Below are 18,595 nucleotides of genomic sequence, written 5' to 3'. Positions count from 1 at the left end.
CAACAAATGACGCATTTATTTCATTGCGTTTCGTGTATAGTCGTGTAGATGAGCTTTTTACGTGTTGACGGGACGTAATCCGCGCTTATTGAAATCGACAAATACAGCGGATTACACGTTTAAATAGAGAGAAGAGTCATCGAGTCGCTCGGGTGAAAGATCAATCACTAGATTGCGAACTTTAATGCGAAATAAATATCGCCTGCGTTCATTGGACAATACACAAACCAAACTTATTTCCCTTTTAAATCATTTAAACATTTTTAGATTTTCTAAATGCATCTATACTGTTTTACTTATGATCCATTCATTTTTAACAGGAATCTATAAAATCTGCAGTCTTGTTAATCATTGTTCGTTTAGTCTAGGATGAATAATCTTTTAAAATATAATTTTTGTAATTCGACGCTCTCCATTAGCTGTTACAGAAAACTTTTAAATTCCACGAAATTATTGATTGGTCACCGGGAACAACGCGGCAGGAATCAGTGTTAACCGATAGTCATTTATTGCTAGAACTCCTCGTCCCTTTCATACTCACAAGGGAACATATTCAGATGCGAAAATCCGATTTTGATGAAACTTATGGGAGCTTATAGTTCTTTGAAAAATATTTGACGTGATATTTTTTATCGGCAACCATCCACTTTGAAGGGGTGAAAACAGCCCTCAAAGTTGGCGATCAAAACCATATTTTTGGGGGTTACCCTGAGATCGTCGACAACTCATTTCACCGACACTGTTTTCATCGACACGATTTGACCGACATTAACTTTCGTGGACAGTATGTTTTCATCGACATGGTCAGATAGCCGACAAATATTTTCATCTACACGGTTTGGCCGACACTATGTTTTCATTGACACGATCAAATCGCCAACAAATGTTTTCATCGACAGTCTATATTTAGCGACAGAATTAAGTTCATTCGTTCCACTGACATAATCCGCTGCATTTCAAATTACATAAGTCTTGGCTCAAAAAATGTTTAACTTATAATCCTCGTACAAGGTGTGGGCTTGGGGGGCGATGCCCCTCCACTACCGGGAAAGTAAGGGTTTAACTTGAAAAATACTGTCTACGCTCGGTGGTCTGCCATGGAAAAGGGGATGTCACATTTTTGTATATTTTTTAGGCCATTATCTAGATCTAGAATATGGAATCGAAAAAATAATAAGAATAGGTCTGGGTCAGATTTGAAATTGTGGCTGTCGATAAAGTACACATGATATAGCAAAGGTACAAATTGGGAAGTATAATAACAATTTCTTACGTAGCTATCAGTTCGTGGAAACGAATGAACTGATACCCGTTGGTAAATACGGACAGTCGATGAAAACATTTGTTGACGATTTGACCGTGTCGATGAAAACATAGTGTCAGTCAAATCGTGTAGATGAAAATATTTGTCGGCTATCTGACCATGTCGATGAAAACATACTGTCCACGAAAGTTAATGTCGGTCAAATCGTGTCGATGAAAACAGTGTCGGTGAAATGAGTTGTCGACGATCTCAGGGTAACCCTATTTTTGGATATCTCGGAAACCAGAGGTTGAAAAAATTTGAATTTTTTGAAATTGTGTGTTTTTCAATGGGAAATGTAGTCGCGCAAGAAAATTTTAACAAAAGTTTGTTGTTTAAACAATATATTAAAAATTTGACTTTTTTGCAGCGCGCCGTAATTATAATTATCACCGCGTCACGCTGCTACCTGCGCCACCTTCTTTCGCTACTAATAAAACAATAAACGACACATAACTAAATGCTAAAACTAAAAGGTTTATACTAAATGCTTATATTTCGATAAAACAAGCCAGAATTCCTTCCTACGCACGCCAGGCGCAAGAATATCTTCCATTATGCATAATTATTGTTAAATGGCAAAAAAAAATCCTGAAACATGTATCCCCTATTTTGGATCAAAGATCACACACCCAAGTTTACATTAAAATGAACTAACAATAAATAAGAGAAACTGGAAAAAAATGAAATTTTTAATATATTGTTTAAACAAAAAACTTTTGTTAAAATTTTCGTGCGCGACTACATTTCCCATTGAAAAACACACAATTTAAAAAAAATTCAAATTTTTTCGACATCTGGTTTCCGAGATAACTCAAAAAATATGGATTTGACCCCCAAGTGGATGGTTGCCGATAAAAAAAACGCGTGTCAAATATTTTTCAAAGAACTATAAGCTCCCATAAGTTTCATCAAAATCGGATTTTCGCATCTGAATATGTTCCCTTGTCAGTGTCGCCAGATGAGGTGAGGCAGCACAAATTGAGGGGAAAAAGTTACCCTCTGTCTGTCAGTACCGGATTAGTCAGATATAAAACCCGTCATGTTACCGGAGGCTAGAAGGGGAAATTTCAGCGGGAACGAATATTGATCTGACGACTATGTCCATACTATTCCCGCCACGAGTTGCTCGAACTTGTGCACCCCGATTTTTGCACACATTTCCGTATTAACACATTGGTGAGACAACAGTGCCATGGAAAGATACATAATTAACGCGCTCGCTATTGGCGTTCGTTTTGGCAATAGCTTTTAAGCTGTAACAAATTGTTAAACGGAAGACATCTTCTTACGAAATGTGAGAAACATACCGGTTACAGAAACGTGAAGAATTTCTCTCTGAATCGTACGATGCTTTACAATATGGAATGACTACGTGCGCAAAATTAAGTTGATTTTTTTTTGCACGAATGAGATGGTGATTGCCATACACGCGTGACAATTTCAGCGAACGTCTCTGTGAATTAATTTACGAAAAATCGAATCAAATAAATAGATAGTAGATAAAACGAGATTATTTTCAGCGTTCGTAACGCGATCGTTATTACACAGTTCAAATAAAATAATATTTTGAAAAAGAAATGGAGGTTGAACGAGTGAATTGTTTTATTGTTCAAAGACGAAACGCGTCATGTTGTCGGCCCGCGACCGAAGCGAATAGCGCGGTAGAAAAGGCAATTAGAGCGGGAACAATTGAAGATCGCAGGGCAACAAACGGACAGCTCGATTTCGACGTGATTGTAAAAGAAGATATTTTTTCGTCAGTTCAGTGTAATAAACGTTCATACCATGAGATGTTTGTGACTGTTGCCCCGAACGAGATGAAATTTTCACAAAAATTTATTGTTATTCCTATAGATACGTTCAGACCAACAAACGGTTAACTATTTAAACTTTTGATTTATTGACTAAAAACATTAGAAAACAATTAATAATATATTTATTTTATTGAACAGAATTTTATATTTTATTTAACATAATTTCATAACTAGAAATTTCTTTTTACGAGAAGTTATATTTATTACTATCATCTTCATAGCCACGATTCAGTTTCGTCACAAATCGTCTCGAAGATATGTATTTAGTAATAATACTATTGAATACATTTTATTGCAAAATGTAATTTTGTTGTTGGTTTTTCTTTATTACGCACAATAATATAACTTTGTCCTTATAAATTTACTTTCTTTCTTTTATTTCGTAACTAATTCTCTGGATTTCGTTTTTTTCTGACTTTGGCACTGTTATCAACACATTCACTGTCGTTTTCTATACCCGTATGACGTATAACAATAATCTACAGTGGGATCCGTTATAACGAGACATGATCAAGTGCACGCATACCCGGCGAAAATTCAAAGTCGATTTTCTCGAAAACAAAGCCTTACATGAAAAAATTTTGTTCTATATTTTCCACTTATTTTTTCATGTAGAATCACCCCCTTTTCGCGTGTACCATCAGTTATCGAACACCCTGTATAAATTCAACCCCAGAAGTCGCTTGTTACGGTCGATTTTTGACCAGCGACCGCTCTCACGTATCTGCGATGCCTATAATTTGTCAGGGTACTTCATCTCTAATCTTTGTAAACAGGCTCTTGATTCAAAGTAGACGTGTATTAACTGTACAAATTGATTCATGACCATTTTGTTGTAGAAAATTATTTCGACAGTATCTCGTTAATTATTAGATTTAGGACATATGCAAGTCTTGGTTAGGTAATCTGCATCTTTCATATTTAACATATTCGCATACACTTAACATACATATATGTATTTAATACAAACATATATATTATTTATGCATGTAAATAAGCAACAAGTAAATCGTCCAATTTAGACGTAGAGTTCACTGCTCCTTGAATTGTCCTGTTAAAAATTATTTTTATTAATATGAATATACTAAATTAATTCACATGAATATAATGATAGTACATTTTCTTACATTAGGCTTATTCGAGTTTCTGGACAAAATTTAAAGACATTGACCCAACTTCCTCGTTTAAAGTCGAAAGAAAATATTTTTGATTTTTGGAAAAGCAATTAGGAATTCGATACCACATTTATACAAATTAGCTACTACAGTTCTAGCAGCTACCTGTAATTTTAAACTGTTTTAAACTGTTCAAACACTAAAAATATATTAAATTGCAAATTCTCTGTACCGCAGAAGAACAGTGAACTTTCCAAGCGAAGTAATACGTTAAACGTTTATTAGTTCCAGTGGAGTTGAATCGCAAAAAATTCAATCAGAGGTATATTAAATTGAGAGGCAGTGGATTCTCAAGCCACCTACATATTTATTCAAACAAAAAGCTTCATTAAACAGTTGGAATATATCGATTCAAATGAATATTAAATTATGTAAAAAGACCAATTAAAGATAGGTGAAATTGAGGTTTATCAAACTAAAAGGCAGTCGCGTCTTAAACAACCCGTACGTAACGACAAATAAGTTCTAGTTATTTTAACGGAGAAGAAAATCGTGCGGCAAGTAGTTAATAGGGACAAAGAAGTTCTAGTCAATGCATCGCAATGATTGGCGTAGCGAAGGAAGCTAATACAGATGGAACAACGACTATGTTCTGCAAAGGAATCAGAACATCGCAAACTTTGTATCAAACCCGGGCTAAAAATATATCGTTCCATTTAAACAAACATCGATAACCTTGAAATCTCCTAAAAATGACCTTGAATTTTTTTTTCCCTTACACTGTTATATGTGGTCCTTCAAACAGTGTAACTTTGTCCTACGGAGTTTTTTTGTACAACGAAAAGTAACGGAGATATTTAGGTGTCCTGCTTTATCGAATTCACCCTGTATATCTGTATATCTGGTAAATTATTATTAATATTTGATTGGCATACACACGTTATAAATTCATTTTTCAAAATCAAATCATAACAAATTTTGCGAAATTATGTGGGGTGACCGAAGTACCCATTTTAGCCAAACTTTGACTTTACCGATACTATAATCGTCGCGTATGTGCGAACAGATCCGATCAATATTCCATCACTAGATCAACCTTTTTTTTTGTTTTGAGGAGGTAATCTCGTTACGGATAAAAGAAGGGGGGTGGGTTACCGGGTTATTTGAGGCTCCTCGGCAGGGGTGTGCAGTACCGTGTGTGCCTACTAACTCCTCCCCGTCCGTCCCGAGGCTCCTGGTGGCACCCGTGTCCCGCACGCGCATTTCAATCCAGTATGCCACCGAGTTTGCATACCACCCTGGATGGGGACGCGGCCCTCTCCCGTACCTACCCGCGAGTCAGTGGAACAACCCACACCACCACGGTGAGTGGCCGATGCTCGAGAGCCGTTGCGCGGCCACGACATTGTCGGCTATATCGGTGTCAGACCAGAAGACCACTACTAATCAAATTACAAAACTTCTTTATTTTTCGTTACAAAAGCGAAACAAACGAACAAAAATTGTTGGATTTAAAGGCATAATATGGTATAAAATGTAAAAATATGAAAATATAAAATATAAAAATGTAGGAATTGATTTGATTTTTTTTTTTATATGAAATCCGATAAGATTGATAAATAAGTTTTTCCTTCATCGCATCACCAATTTTATGTTCCGTCTTTATAGAGCAAACAGCGAAGAAATGAAAGACGAGGGCGAAGACGCTTCTCGTGAAGAAAATAGAGATAGAGATGGGGGGGGGGGATGCAATTTTACTGAAGGATATTAGCTTATAACTTCTGCATCCATTTAACTGCGATCTTACTTTTCCTGTTCGATTTCCGTTTCGACGCTCACGTTTGGATATTATCTAATTACTTGAAAAATTGACGTCTCAAAATTTTACACATATATTTGAAATCTAGCTATTCATAAATGCTACAGAAAATATTTGAGAAAACTACTTCTTGATGTCGTTGAATTAATTTTTATAACACTGTATTGTAGGGTTGTGGATGACAGATAATAGTGTCTCCACTACCGCAAAATTCATTGAACTCAAACTTTAATAAAAATTTTAATGCCAACCAATTTCGTCTTAATTGCTCTTTAATAAAAGTCATGCTGTAGTTGAAATATTTAAACCAGCAGGTGCAAACGGCAAGCAATATTCGGATTTTCAAATATGTCATTGTTTCAAAAAGTGTGAAAAGCACGCTTCATTGCGCGGACAAACGAATAGCTGTTTTTTCTTTTTTTATTAATATCAAAATACTACAAGCAAGAATTATTTTTCACATTACACATTTGGAATAAAACCTGTACCTCTCAGAAAAAAAACACAAAAATTCGTTGAAAATTAAAAGATTCAATAAAATTGCTGACCTCTGGTATTTTATATTCGAACGATTTCTTTTAAGCTACACAAATTTTGATTTCATGAACAATCCGGAAGGCAGATATTTCCTACTCGAGAAATGGGTAGTATAGACGGAGGCTCTTTGCCAAGGTAATTTTTCCAGTCATTTGTCTTAATGAGAGCCGTCGGGACACGCGAGAAGAGAAAATATGCAATGGACCCGCGAGAAAGGGCGTTTGCAGCAACAGAATGATCGAAGAAAAATACTTTTTCCGCATTATGCTTGCAAACACTCAAACTAGGGCAAGGGAGCCAAGTACTGTGGGGGTGCCAATTACTGTGCCTATATTAATAATATTTATTTTTAAAGCATAATGAATATAGCTATATATTAACTAATTCTAATGAAAAAAATTTAATATTTTTTTTTAATATTCATTATGCTTTAGAAATAAATATAATTAATGTCGGCACAGTAATTGGCACCACCACAATAATTGGCTTCCTCACCCTATGCGTTGACATTTCATCGAGTGTTCATACCCGTTGAAACGAACACGGGAACTTCGTTTGCTCGTCTAGCGGAATTATAAACTTTCTTTGAGGAAGTATATTTTGGTATAGCTTCTAGACACACGTAGCAGAATTATCGGTGAAAACCTTTTCTAATATTTCACTCACTTGTTTAGTTACAGTTATTTACAATCGTTTCGTGCTGTATCGATCGTGCTCGTCACTTTACTTCGTCTTTACTGGTGTCACGTCGGACGACCGACGTGTTGTTGATGACGTCACCCGCGACGCATCATAGGTTAAGGTAGAAAATAAGTTAATTATAAGTTATTACTTCCCCATCATTTCCATCCGCGAGCGCGCCAAGACGCTCGACAGTACGTCATCAGGTACTAGCGAACCCCACCTTGATACCCGGTTGCGTCACACTCGCCCCACACGGACCCCGAGCGAAGAAGGTCCGTGTAGCCCCTAGAAAAACGCAAGCTCGCGCTTGATCGCCCTTCAGCCGCGCTCACATCTTGCAATTTCGTTCCAAAGCGTTACTATATCAAGCGTCTTATAGTTTCTTGTTGGAAACCAGGGTTCTGCGTTACCGATCATAATCGTAATCGCGACATCTCCGTTTATAGTAAAGAACAACATATGTAGCAAAGCGTGCGAATCCCTCACTCTGTGTGTAGCCGCGTGCGAAGAAGGTCATTTATGTTTTACTCAGTCCGGTTCGAAGTGTAACGTACAAAATATATATCTATAGACCACTAAAAGGAGTTCTTAGTCACTGCGTAATACCTGCAATCTACAACAGTTTGAATTTGAAGGACGCAGTGAAGGTGGACGACCAAAAAAAGGGTTTTCTGAGGCAAGTGACATGATAAATCGCAGGCAAATAGAAAGCCTGTTGACGCAGTACACCCCGGAAGAGTTGGAGTACATAGCACGAGTTGCACACAGAGCATCGGGGAATGAATTTATATCCATGGTATTATGTATTGGTAACTGTACACAAAGTGCTCATACAAGGTGCTGATGTGGTAGAAAGCATCCTATTGTCCATCGGAAATCTTTCAGAAGATACCCAGGAAGCAACGCATAAGGAATTATGTACGATAATTTCGCGAGTACCACACTCGGAAAATTTCTCGACGGGCCACCAACCAAGATCTCAGTGACCCAAAAGAAGCCATCTGGGGATGTTTTAAACATTTCGGATAATCTGGCAGAATAATGTTTCCAACAAAAGTTAATCGATACTCAGTTATCTATAAATCCCAATAGACAAAAATTTTTTTGATAAAAAATTATGGTCATCTTAATTTTTTAAGTAAATATAAAACTAAGTATTTTTTATTACATATTGTTGTAGCTGATGTTAAGACGAATCTTTTATTTATTGTTAACAAATATAGTAATAATTGGTGTTCAAATTTCAAAATTACAAAAGGTTATTTATATATAACCAAGTTACGTTCAAAGCTTGGCTTTGTAGTTTTTAGTAAGTTATTAAAACATTTGTGTTCGAGCAATCAGCTGGTCGGTGCCGCTGTGCGTCCGCACGCACACACGGCAAATTAGCGACTGCCGAACTTTGTTTGTATTGAGGACTCGGCCGTCGTCGCGGTTCGTCTCTCTCTCTCCCCGCACACTTCGGGCGGACCGAGTAGTTCGGGGTGCGCGGCGAGGGGAGAGAGCCCCGTCAATATACACGACAATCCGTCGAGCCCTCGCTCTCTTTTCCGAGAACCGCAGTGATAACACGAATCAATCGATTAGCTCTCCCACAAATTCCGACTTTATTTCTCAAACATTTCGCGATCGTAAGTTAAAGGTTCCAACGTTACGGAACCCAACGAAGATCCAAAACAATTTGTCTTGTAATGTTCATGAAAATTTTCATAAAAACCATTTAAAAAATATTTATATAATAATTACTGTTCAAAGCAATGTAGTTAATTAATAATAGGAACAAAATTATATCATCCTCTAACAATAACAATACAGTTCTGAACAATTAATTTATTCGCGTATACGTTACATTTATAAAGTACATATTAATATTTGGCTGTTTACAACATTTCGAATTTTGCAGTTAAACATATTCTTTATTGTACGTACAGTTTCATTCATTTGTTATTTATACCCAACATAAAGTTTAACTAATCATAACCGAAATTAGTATTTTAGAAAACAATATTCTATTGTATTCGCGAGACTGCAGTGACTATATATATAGCTATTTTTAATTGTAATTCCTACTACTAACGACGCTGTCAGCAGATTTTAGTTCCAGTTGGTTATACAGGATGTGACACGAAAATGGTAATGGGGTTACGTGACCCCAAAAACGTTGGACACGAAAATGCATTGGATGATAGGTCTATCCTTATACCTCGTCTGTGGTGCAGCGTTCATTTCATAACTTTAATTTCGTCAATTTTAAACTGTCCGATATTTTGATAAAGGTCCTCGTATTCTTCAAATTTTGAAAAATGTTCCTGCCACGAAAACATTGCATTTGTCTAAAACAATTGCAATAAATAAATGGTGAAGAAAACCTTTTTTTTTATTTCAAATGACAACGTTTTTAACGTACCGGACACTCTACGACTGTGTGTGCATTTGAGAGTAAAACTGTCGCGAGTTACTCTCCAGAGTCAAATTCGTCAGTGTTTTATTATGCACGAAAGGAATAGCCCTCTCCGGTAGCAAATATTTCCGATGCTACCGCAGAGTGCCATTCCTTTCGTGCATAATAAAACACTGACGATTTGACTCTGGAGAATAAGTCGCGACAGTGTTACCCCTAAATTCGCACGCATCCTTAGAGTGTATGTAGACTAAAAATGTTGTCATTCGAAGAAAATGTTTCTCCACCGTTTATATTGCAATTGTTTGAAACAAATGTTCCTGCTTTCGTGGCAGGAGCATTTTTAAAAATTTAAGGGAAATGAGGAACTTTCTCATAAAAGCGGACATTTTCAAATTTCCGTAATTAAAGTTATTTCAAGTGAACGCTGCACCGTGACATACAGCTTCCGACGGCTGGCGCGCGGTAGAAGCAGCGGCCGGACAGTCTTACCTACGTGCAGCGTTCACTTAAAATAATTTTAATTCTCATTAAAGGGTCAGTAATGGGGACACTTTGCCCTATCTCCCCATTCTTTTTCAAATTTTTAAGAATATTCCGGCCATGAAAATATTGCATCTATTTCAAACAATTGCAAAATGAATGGTGAAAAAAACATTTTTTTCAAATGACAACATTTTTAGTATACTCTCTTACGTTATCACTATAAGCTCCCAAAAACTCATCTTTGATCTTTGTCGATTTGTTAGTTCTAGCCGTATAATTTAATGAAAAAAGAGTGACACTTTCTTACTTTTCTGTAAAATCATGAAAATCCTTTGAGACTTGTTCATAGGTGACTACAATATATTCAAGTTTGAACAAAATGCGAAACATTGCTGCAACAAGAGTCCGATTTCGCGTGGAATGATCCTTATAAGAACAAGGTGAGAGCTTATCGTTTCATAGAGGACGAAATACAGAAAGTTTCTGATACAATCGAACGAATCAGTTCGAGGGAACGGCGAGAACGTCCGCGACGTCGGCCATTGTGGATGGAAATCATTTTCCTTAGCCTCCGCCGAGGAATAAAAAGTCATGTGCAGCTCTGAAGACGCAGGGAATCGAATCGCATAGTTATCGGATGCACCGGCCAGCCTCGTTTTCATAACTTACCTTGGCCGGGAAACCATGGCGTTGTGAAAACAATTAGTTAATGGGACGCGGGCGAAGTTTACAAGCTGATCGAGCAACGTTTAATAAAGTCAGAGAATTTTAAACTTTCGTCACTTGCCCGGTTCGATCTATCGCTTGAAATTACCGGTCGAATAAACGGGGCTTTTAGGAGTTGTAACCCCCGACGAATTAGATCAGGTTAGATAAACGTGGAAGTTCGTGTCATCTATTAACCCTTAACACCCCAACGTGCTTCTGTATCATAACTGACCACTACTGTCCAAAATATGGCGAGTGTATAATCGATTAATAAAATGGCTTTTAGCAAACAAATAAGATCTATCGGTTTCTAGAAAATCGAAATATGCTCAAGTAGTATGCTCGAGGATTATACGGTTCACACACAATTACAGACGTATTTCGCGCGTCCTCGTATCTCCGGAAGATAAAAATGAATTTCTTCATCCCCTCAATCAAGAAAACCGCTTAGGAGATCCTTCGTTTTTACGCGAACAAAGGTGGCTGCTTTGCGGGAAGTTTTTTGACGGGAAATTAGCGGAGATGTTGACACCGTTGTTGCTCGTACATCTTACTTTTTTGTAATAAGGAATGCCATTGTCCTTAAATAAAAAGAAAAATTAAAATCGACTTTTACGGATGTTGCACGCAATTTCGCGCAGGAAATAATTCCAAGATATAACGAAGATAGAAATGTTTCTGATCGGTGTACGTTAGCGTACCGTTTTCATTATTTTCAACCGATCCGTCGGAAACTACCTTTAAGAAGTTCAGCTATCTTCTTTCCTGCAATAACCCCAAAGAAAATTATTATATCCGGCTTTTCAGATTGATTTCAATTATATCTACACTACAAAATTCAATAGAATTGAGTAGAATTTTTCTTGATTTTAGATCTACAAAGTTGCTACCACTGAAAATAAGATTTCGTGGGGTTTCTTAAAGTTTGACTACAGAAACTGAAAATTGCCCAAACATCCGCAGTCCATCGACAAGAATCACCCGCCATAATAAATAAAATATCTCGTTAAGCATCGCGTCCGTGATGAGAGGCAAAAAGCACATGAATTTTTCACACCCCCCAAAATAGAAGGACTCGGCAGTTAAGGTCAAACGTCTCTAGTCGTTCTCATAAGGTCATCGAAGTTGAGATGAGTCACAAGTGATCGAGGGCTGGTTTGTCGATCGCCGGACAATTTCTGAATTACCGAAATTTGGAAGTACAGTGAATTTTCGATATATGTCAACAACACGGGTCTTGCCAGTGTCATCACCATTGTTGCATTTCGATAAGAAACTTTCGATTCTTGTATCGAAAACCTTTATAGAAAATAAAATTGTTCTAAATAAATAATAAGTTGATCGTAAAAAATAGAAACTAGATGAAAATGTGCCTGTTCTTTCAACAACTTTCATAAATTGAAAATAATATTCTCCAATTTTTCTAACACCTTCACAATTTAGCTTTCCAGTTTCCATTTTTCTATAAATGCACAAAATCCACAGCGAACAAAAATTAGCACTTAACGATGTTTGTTTATTGCCCGTTGTTCAATTCCATTTTGGCAATCCACTCTCGACAATCGCGTTCGATACGGTGTTCCACGGATTCCACGTCGCAATTAACACGGGCCGGAAGTCACCGCGCATAATTTTGCGTAAGGAGAGTTAGACACTGTCAAATTGCGGAAGACGAACACTACGTACGGGCTTAATTGTGATCCTTATTGGGCCCACCGTGAAATATGGAACAAGAAGCGGATCGCGTGTAACTGTATGCGCCTCGTATTCGGGCGCACACGATCCCGGCCGACGGGATATAATACCCTGCGGGAATAATGATTCCCCTCTGTGACGCAAATTTTTCGAGCGGAGACTGAAATTCGAATTTTTACGGCTAATCAAGAAAGCCCGTCACGTGCGCGATTTCAACGGGAATATCTACATATGTCGGGTATGCAAACAAGAACTTTTTCATCCCATTCTTCCGTTTGTTTCAAACGCCAATGCAACTCGATGAATAAATATGAACTTCCCGGAACATGCGAAAAATCCCTCGGCGAAATAGTCAATCGAAGTTTTCTTGTGAGGTTTAAAGCAAACGCGAAGTATTCGTCAAACAATTTGATTATTTATTAAATTATTTCTTAATCTATTTAATAATCAGAATAATTATTGTTAGAATACGATAGAATTTCGTGGCTTGATTTCGAGAAATATTGTAATCGAATACCGTTGTCTGGCCCTCCGGAATTTTAATTAAAAATTCCGTAAAATTAACAGAGCTATGGCACGCGATCAGTTCATGCTCCTACGATACTCAGCACGACACGTAGAACGTAAAACGCGTTGTTTGGGACAATTCTAATTTCTTAAAATCTCTATTAACAGTTAGAATTTCTAACAACGATGATACTATTAAAATAAATTGTTTCATGGGATTTTCCGTAAAAATTGCTTTCTCTCGGAACGTTCACGATTCACAGGCTCAATTCACTGTTACAAAGGAAATCATGAAAAATATCAGGTCACTTTGAATTGTCACTTTTAGATAGACACAAGACGTCAGAAATGACGCTTTTATATCGACAATAACTATATTTTCCTGTCGAAGCAATTTTCTTTCGTTACGTCAACGGTATGACGAATCGCCCTAAAAGTTTCAATAGAATCGGTCGCACGGTCTCTGGGAAAGCAATTCCGAAAGATCAGCAAATTTCACAGTGTCCAACAATATCTTCTCCTGTCCCTTGCGCCACTATTTTATTTGATTCATCAAACGCTACGTCTGTATCACCTGTAACAGCTTTTTCACGATATGCCCAAAGGGAGACGGTTCACTCTATGACGTAGCTAGATTTTGCCTACAACCCTTAATTTTTAACGTTAAAATGATGATTTCACATCACTTTATAGAAATATCGAGAACACGTTCAGTCAGATTTTCAACGATTTCGAGCGTATGTCCGAAGAAACAAAAAAATTAATTTATCCTCCAAAAATCTTCAGAAAATCTAATATTATATTATTTTATTAATTTTATACAAAAATGTTATACAATAAATACGCCATTCAACTCGGGCGAGTCCAAAGAATCGTCGCGTGTGAAAAGAGTTCGCGTATCTTTTGCAGTTAAAGCAGGACAAATGGTTAAAGTTATAGATTGTCGTCACTAAATAAAAATCAAAAATACAAGATAAAGATCCACAGTCTAGTTATTACATTATTCTCTGTTCATTAGAATTGTTGAAAGAAGGAATACATTTTTAGTTAACTTCTGTTCTCTGCAATTTTCAATAAAAAAAAAAAAATTGTAGAGAACAGAAGTCGATATGTAATCATTGCAGAATATACTTTTTATAATAACTTTTATCATAACAATAAATTTTATATAACTTTTTCCTCCGTGAAAATGTTCTGCTCGACTTCGTTAAGGAGTTATTAACGAAAAACGCGGGTCATTGAACAGTACATTGAAAATTTAAAAAAATATTTATTTCAATTCTTCCGTAAATGACCATGGGATTTCGCGAGATTGGAAATAAAATAAAAATCACGTTCGCAACAAATGACGCGTTTATTTTATCGCGTTTTGTGTATAATCGCGTGGATGGTCTATTTGCCCGTTGGCCGGACATATCCGCGCTTATTAAAATCGAAAATTTAACAGATTACATGTTTACGGAGAGAGAAGAGTCATCGAGTCGTTCGGGCGAAATATTAATCAATATATTGCGAATTTTAATGCGAAAGAAATATCGCCTGCGTTCGTTGAAAAATACAGAGACCAAATTTATTTCCCTTTTAAATCGTTTATGCGTTTCTAGATTTTCTAAATGCTTCTATACTGTTTTGCGTTTGATCCATCCATTTTTAACACGAATCTATAAAATCCTCGGTCTTGTTAATCATTGTTCGTTTAGCCTGGGATGAATAATCCTTCAAAATATAATTTTTTAAATTCGATGCTCTCAATGGGCTGATACAAAAACCTTTTAAATTCCACGAATTTGAATGTGAAGATATTTAATCTCCCGATCAAGAGCTTTCGACAGAACGTAACAAATCCGATTTTACCGTTTCCATTCGCGGGATTGGCCAGCAGGGACACGGTAGGAATCAGTGTTAGGTGTGGCCAATAATTTCATTGTTACGTTTTCAGCGCCGTAAGGAAAAAATCGGCTTGATACTCCGCGTTTTCCAGCTACACTGAAATTTTATCTTCGACTTTTCCTCGTTTTTCATTCTACATTACCCCCGGTTCTGCTTGGTAGTGTTCACGTTCGTGTCGGCCCCACCCCCTCTGCCCTTCGCCGTTGCGTCAGAGTAATAAGTTTCAGGAGCCACTGCTCGATCGCTGGTCGTTCAATCGGCTGCGAAATATCGGAAATTGTTACATGCTTCTCGTATGCTGATTTATTTTATTTCTGCCCCCATCGATTGGCTGCCTCGATTTTACAATCACTAAATAATATAAATCCGTTTCGAAGAGGATACGTTGAGCAACAGTATCCGCTTCGTATTTTCCGCATTTCTTCACAGGTGAGGAGAGGTGTTAGCTCCACTTTTGCCAGTTCCACTATCATAATTTTTCCAGCCACGAGGCTCAGGGACAAACAGTTTCTCTGGAAATAAAGCATCGCCTCCGGAAAGGGCAAATTTTTTCGTGCAACACAGGCACGCGCGGTTTGCTAGAGTCTTACACAGAATGTATGTCGCGGTGTGTACCACCCACGTGCTCTCAGCAAATACCACCCTTTTCTTCAGTGAGAACAGAAGCATCCCGGTGGTAACAATATCGCTACCCACTTGTGGTGTACCTTTTCATAATTCGTGCGAAAGTACGTATCGTCCCTTTGACAGCGAAACTGTATATACGTGACATCCTTTCTTCCCACCCCTGCGACCGTCAGAGATGAGAACCGCGCCAAGGGAAGAGAATTTAGGGGGAGAATTGCTTACGGCGTTTTTAATACGTCTGATCGCCATACGGTTGACCCCTCGTGTTTTTGTTCTCTTCTGGCTACGACTTATTCCTCGTCGGTCACTCGTGACTCCTATTTAATCTGTGAATCATTGGTAGGATGATAGAAAACATGATGATGGGCTAGAAATAGTTAACGCATTGGTTACCAGCGGTTGTTTTGGCAATAGACTTCATCATATGATATTGTTTAAGATGTCCTTTTTTAAAATGTGGTGTCATATACGGTCGGTAAAATATCGATAGAAAGAGAAATAATTACAGTAGAGCCTCGCTTCGTCGACCGTCATTTATTGCTAGAACTCCTCGTCCCTTTCATACTCACAAGGGAACATAATCAGATGCGAAAATCCGATTTTGATGAAACTTGTGGGAGCTTATAGTTCTTTGAAAAATATTTCACACTTGTTTTTTTTTATCGGCAACCATCCACTTTGAAGGGGTGAAAACAGCCCTCAAAGTTGGCGGTCAAAACCATATTTTTGGAGATATCTCGGAAACCAGAGGTCGAAAAAATTTGAATTTTTTTTTAAATTGTGTGTTTTTCAATGGGAAATGTAGTCGCGCAAGAAAATTTTAACAAAAGTTTGTTGTTTAAACAATATATTAAAAATTTGATTTTTTTTGCGGCGCGCCGTAATTATAATTAGCACCGCGTCACGCTGCTACCTGCGCCACCTTCTCTCGCTACTAATAAAATAATAAACGACACATAACCCAGTGGTATTGTTTAAAATACTATACAGGTTTATACTAAATGCTTATATTTCGATAAAACCAGCCAGAATTCCTTCCTACGCACGCCAGGCGCAAGAATATCTTCCATTATGCATAATTATTGTTAAATGGCAAAAAAAAACATGTACCCCCTATTTTGGATCAAAGATCACACACCCAAGTTTACATTAAAATGAACTAACAATAAATAAGGGAAACTGAAAAAAAATCAAATTTTTAATATATTGTTTAAACAAAAAACTTTTGTTAAAATTTTCTTGCGCGACTACATTTCCCATTGAAAAACACACAATTTAAAAAAAATTCAAATTTATTCGACGTCTGGTTTCCGAGATATCTCAAAAAATATGGTTTTAATCCCCGAGTGGATGGTTGCTGATAAAAAAGCACGTGTCAAATTTCTTTCAAAGAACTATGTATAAGCTCCCATAAGTCTCATCAAAATGGGATTTTCGCATCTGAATATGATCCCTTGTCAGTATCGCCAGATAAGGTGAGGCAGCACAAATTGACGGTAAAAAGTTACCCTCGGTCTGCCAGTACCGGATTAGTCAGATATAAAACCCGTCATGTTACCGGGGGCTAGAACTTTCTGTGAACAATATTTTTTAGTGTTGGTGTTAATTTTTAAAACATAAACGCATGCTCTTCTGTGTAAAAAAAGAGATATTGTACATACATAGTACAAATTAAAAAGTACTAACATAGCTATATTTCAGATGTTAGTTTTATTTCGGTATGTATTTCAGACGTTAAAACCACGTCTTGAAAAAGACGTCTTTAGGGGAGTCGTATCGTCGTCATTTATTTCAATAATTCATCATAGATTTGAAGATACGAATTTTGGCCACGAACTCGGCCGAATTCGCCACTGTGCGATGGCTGGCAACTTGAGGTTGTACTCACACCCGATTCGGAGTTTTCGTTGACACATGTTTAGAAAGTTAGGGGTCTTTACTGTGGACGATACCTTGTTCTTAAGGGATCTGGCCGCGGAGTGGGGATGGGCGAGGGTGTCTTCTAGGAGCGCGAGTGACTTCTCATTACTTATCGTGGAACCATCCGGAGACGTATTCGGCACTTTAAGTAATTTTGCGAGTGAATCGATCTGGGAGCAGGAGCAAGTGTGTGAAGTGAGAACAACATAATTCCAAATCGTCATTCTTGTAATATTCGGACAAGTAAGTATTTTTATTGCTACTATTTGTTATCGTTCGTGTTTTTGCTTATGCTCTTCCGCTATATTTGTTACATTGATATAACTTCTCTTAATTTCCGTATATATCTCTTTAATTAATGTTTAAATTAGTATGTTTTCTTATAAACCATGCCATAGAAATTTTGACTGTATTTTTCAATTCTAGGCAAGCAAACAATGGAAACTGCAACGTGGACGGTGGTTCAGTTCATCGAAGATGGCAGCGTGGAGGCAGTGCCAACAAACTGGTTAGAGGGCGAAAATTGTTACTGGCCACCACTGCAACGGGGTCGTTTGATGACCGCAATAAAAAAAATGGAGGCCAGTAACAATTTATGGACCAAGTACAAGGTCAAGATTTTTAGAAACAGCACTTTCGGTAAGTTACAATTTGTTCAGGATTCAAGCGTTGGAATTCGGCGGCTATTGTCTCAACTGGCGACCGCTGTATCATACAGTTTTTGTCTCGTATGTCAACACGCGGCAAGAACGCGTGTCGCCGTTGCTCGACACCGCGTAGCAACAGTTTCGTCTCTCATTGGCCGAATTTCAACGCTCGAATCCTTCAAATCGAGACAAACAAGGATTATCCGATTCGGGAGCACCAATCACGGTGCTCCACATTCGATGGTCCTTGTTATTTAAGGCACCTGCGTGTGCCTTCTCACTCTCTTAATGTTCGTCACTCGCATCACGCTGCTTAACGCTCTTAACGTTCGTCTTCAGTCATATTTCTCGCGCTAGTTTGCTGCTCGCGCTCGTCTCGCTCAGGTCAGATTTCAAAATCTCTCGCTCGGAGACTCTCGCGATCTCGAACTGCTCGTTC

General features: G+C 37.6%; 1 protein-coding gene across 1 annotated transcript in view; it reads right to left on the bottom strand.

Annotated features, from left to right (window-relative positions):
* Positions 1 to 9,422: 9,422 nt before the first annotated feature.
* Positions 9,423 to 18,595, bottom strand: part of LOC143363651 (uncharacterized) — a 48,079-nt gene continuing 38,906 nt past the window's right edge. Inside the window, exon 4 of the mRNA XM_076804214.1 lies at positions 9,423 to 9,584. Coding sequence (XP_076660329.1) covers positions 9,498 to 9,584 — 87 coding nt within the window. The 3' untranslated portion in view covers positions 9,423 to 9,497. The remainder of the gene's footprint in view (positions 9,585 to 18,595) is intronic.

This window comes from Halictus rubicundus, unplaced genomic scaffold (assembly GCF_050948215.1).
Source record: "Halictus rubicundus isolate RS-2024b unplaced genomic scaffold, iyHalRubi1_principal scaffold0084, whole genome shotgun sequence".
In the NCBI taxonomy this organism is placed as follows: Eukaryota; Metazoa; Arthropoda; class Insecta; order Hymenoptera; family Halictidae; genus Halictus; species Halictus rubicundus.
The sequence above is the reverse complement of the archived record's forward strand: the minus strand, read 5'-3'. Positions and strand labels throughout refer to the sequence as shown.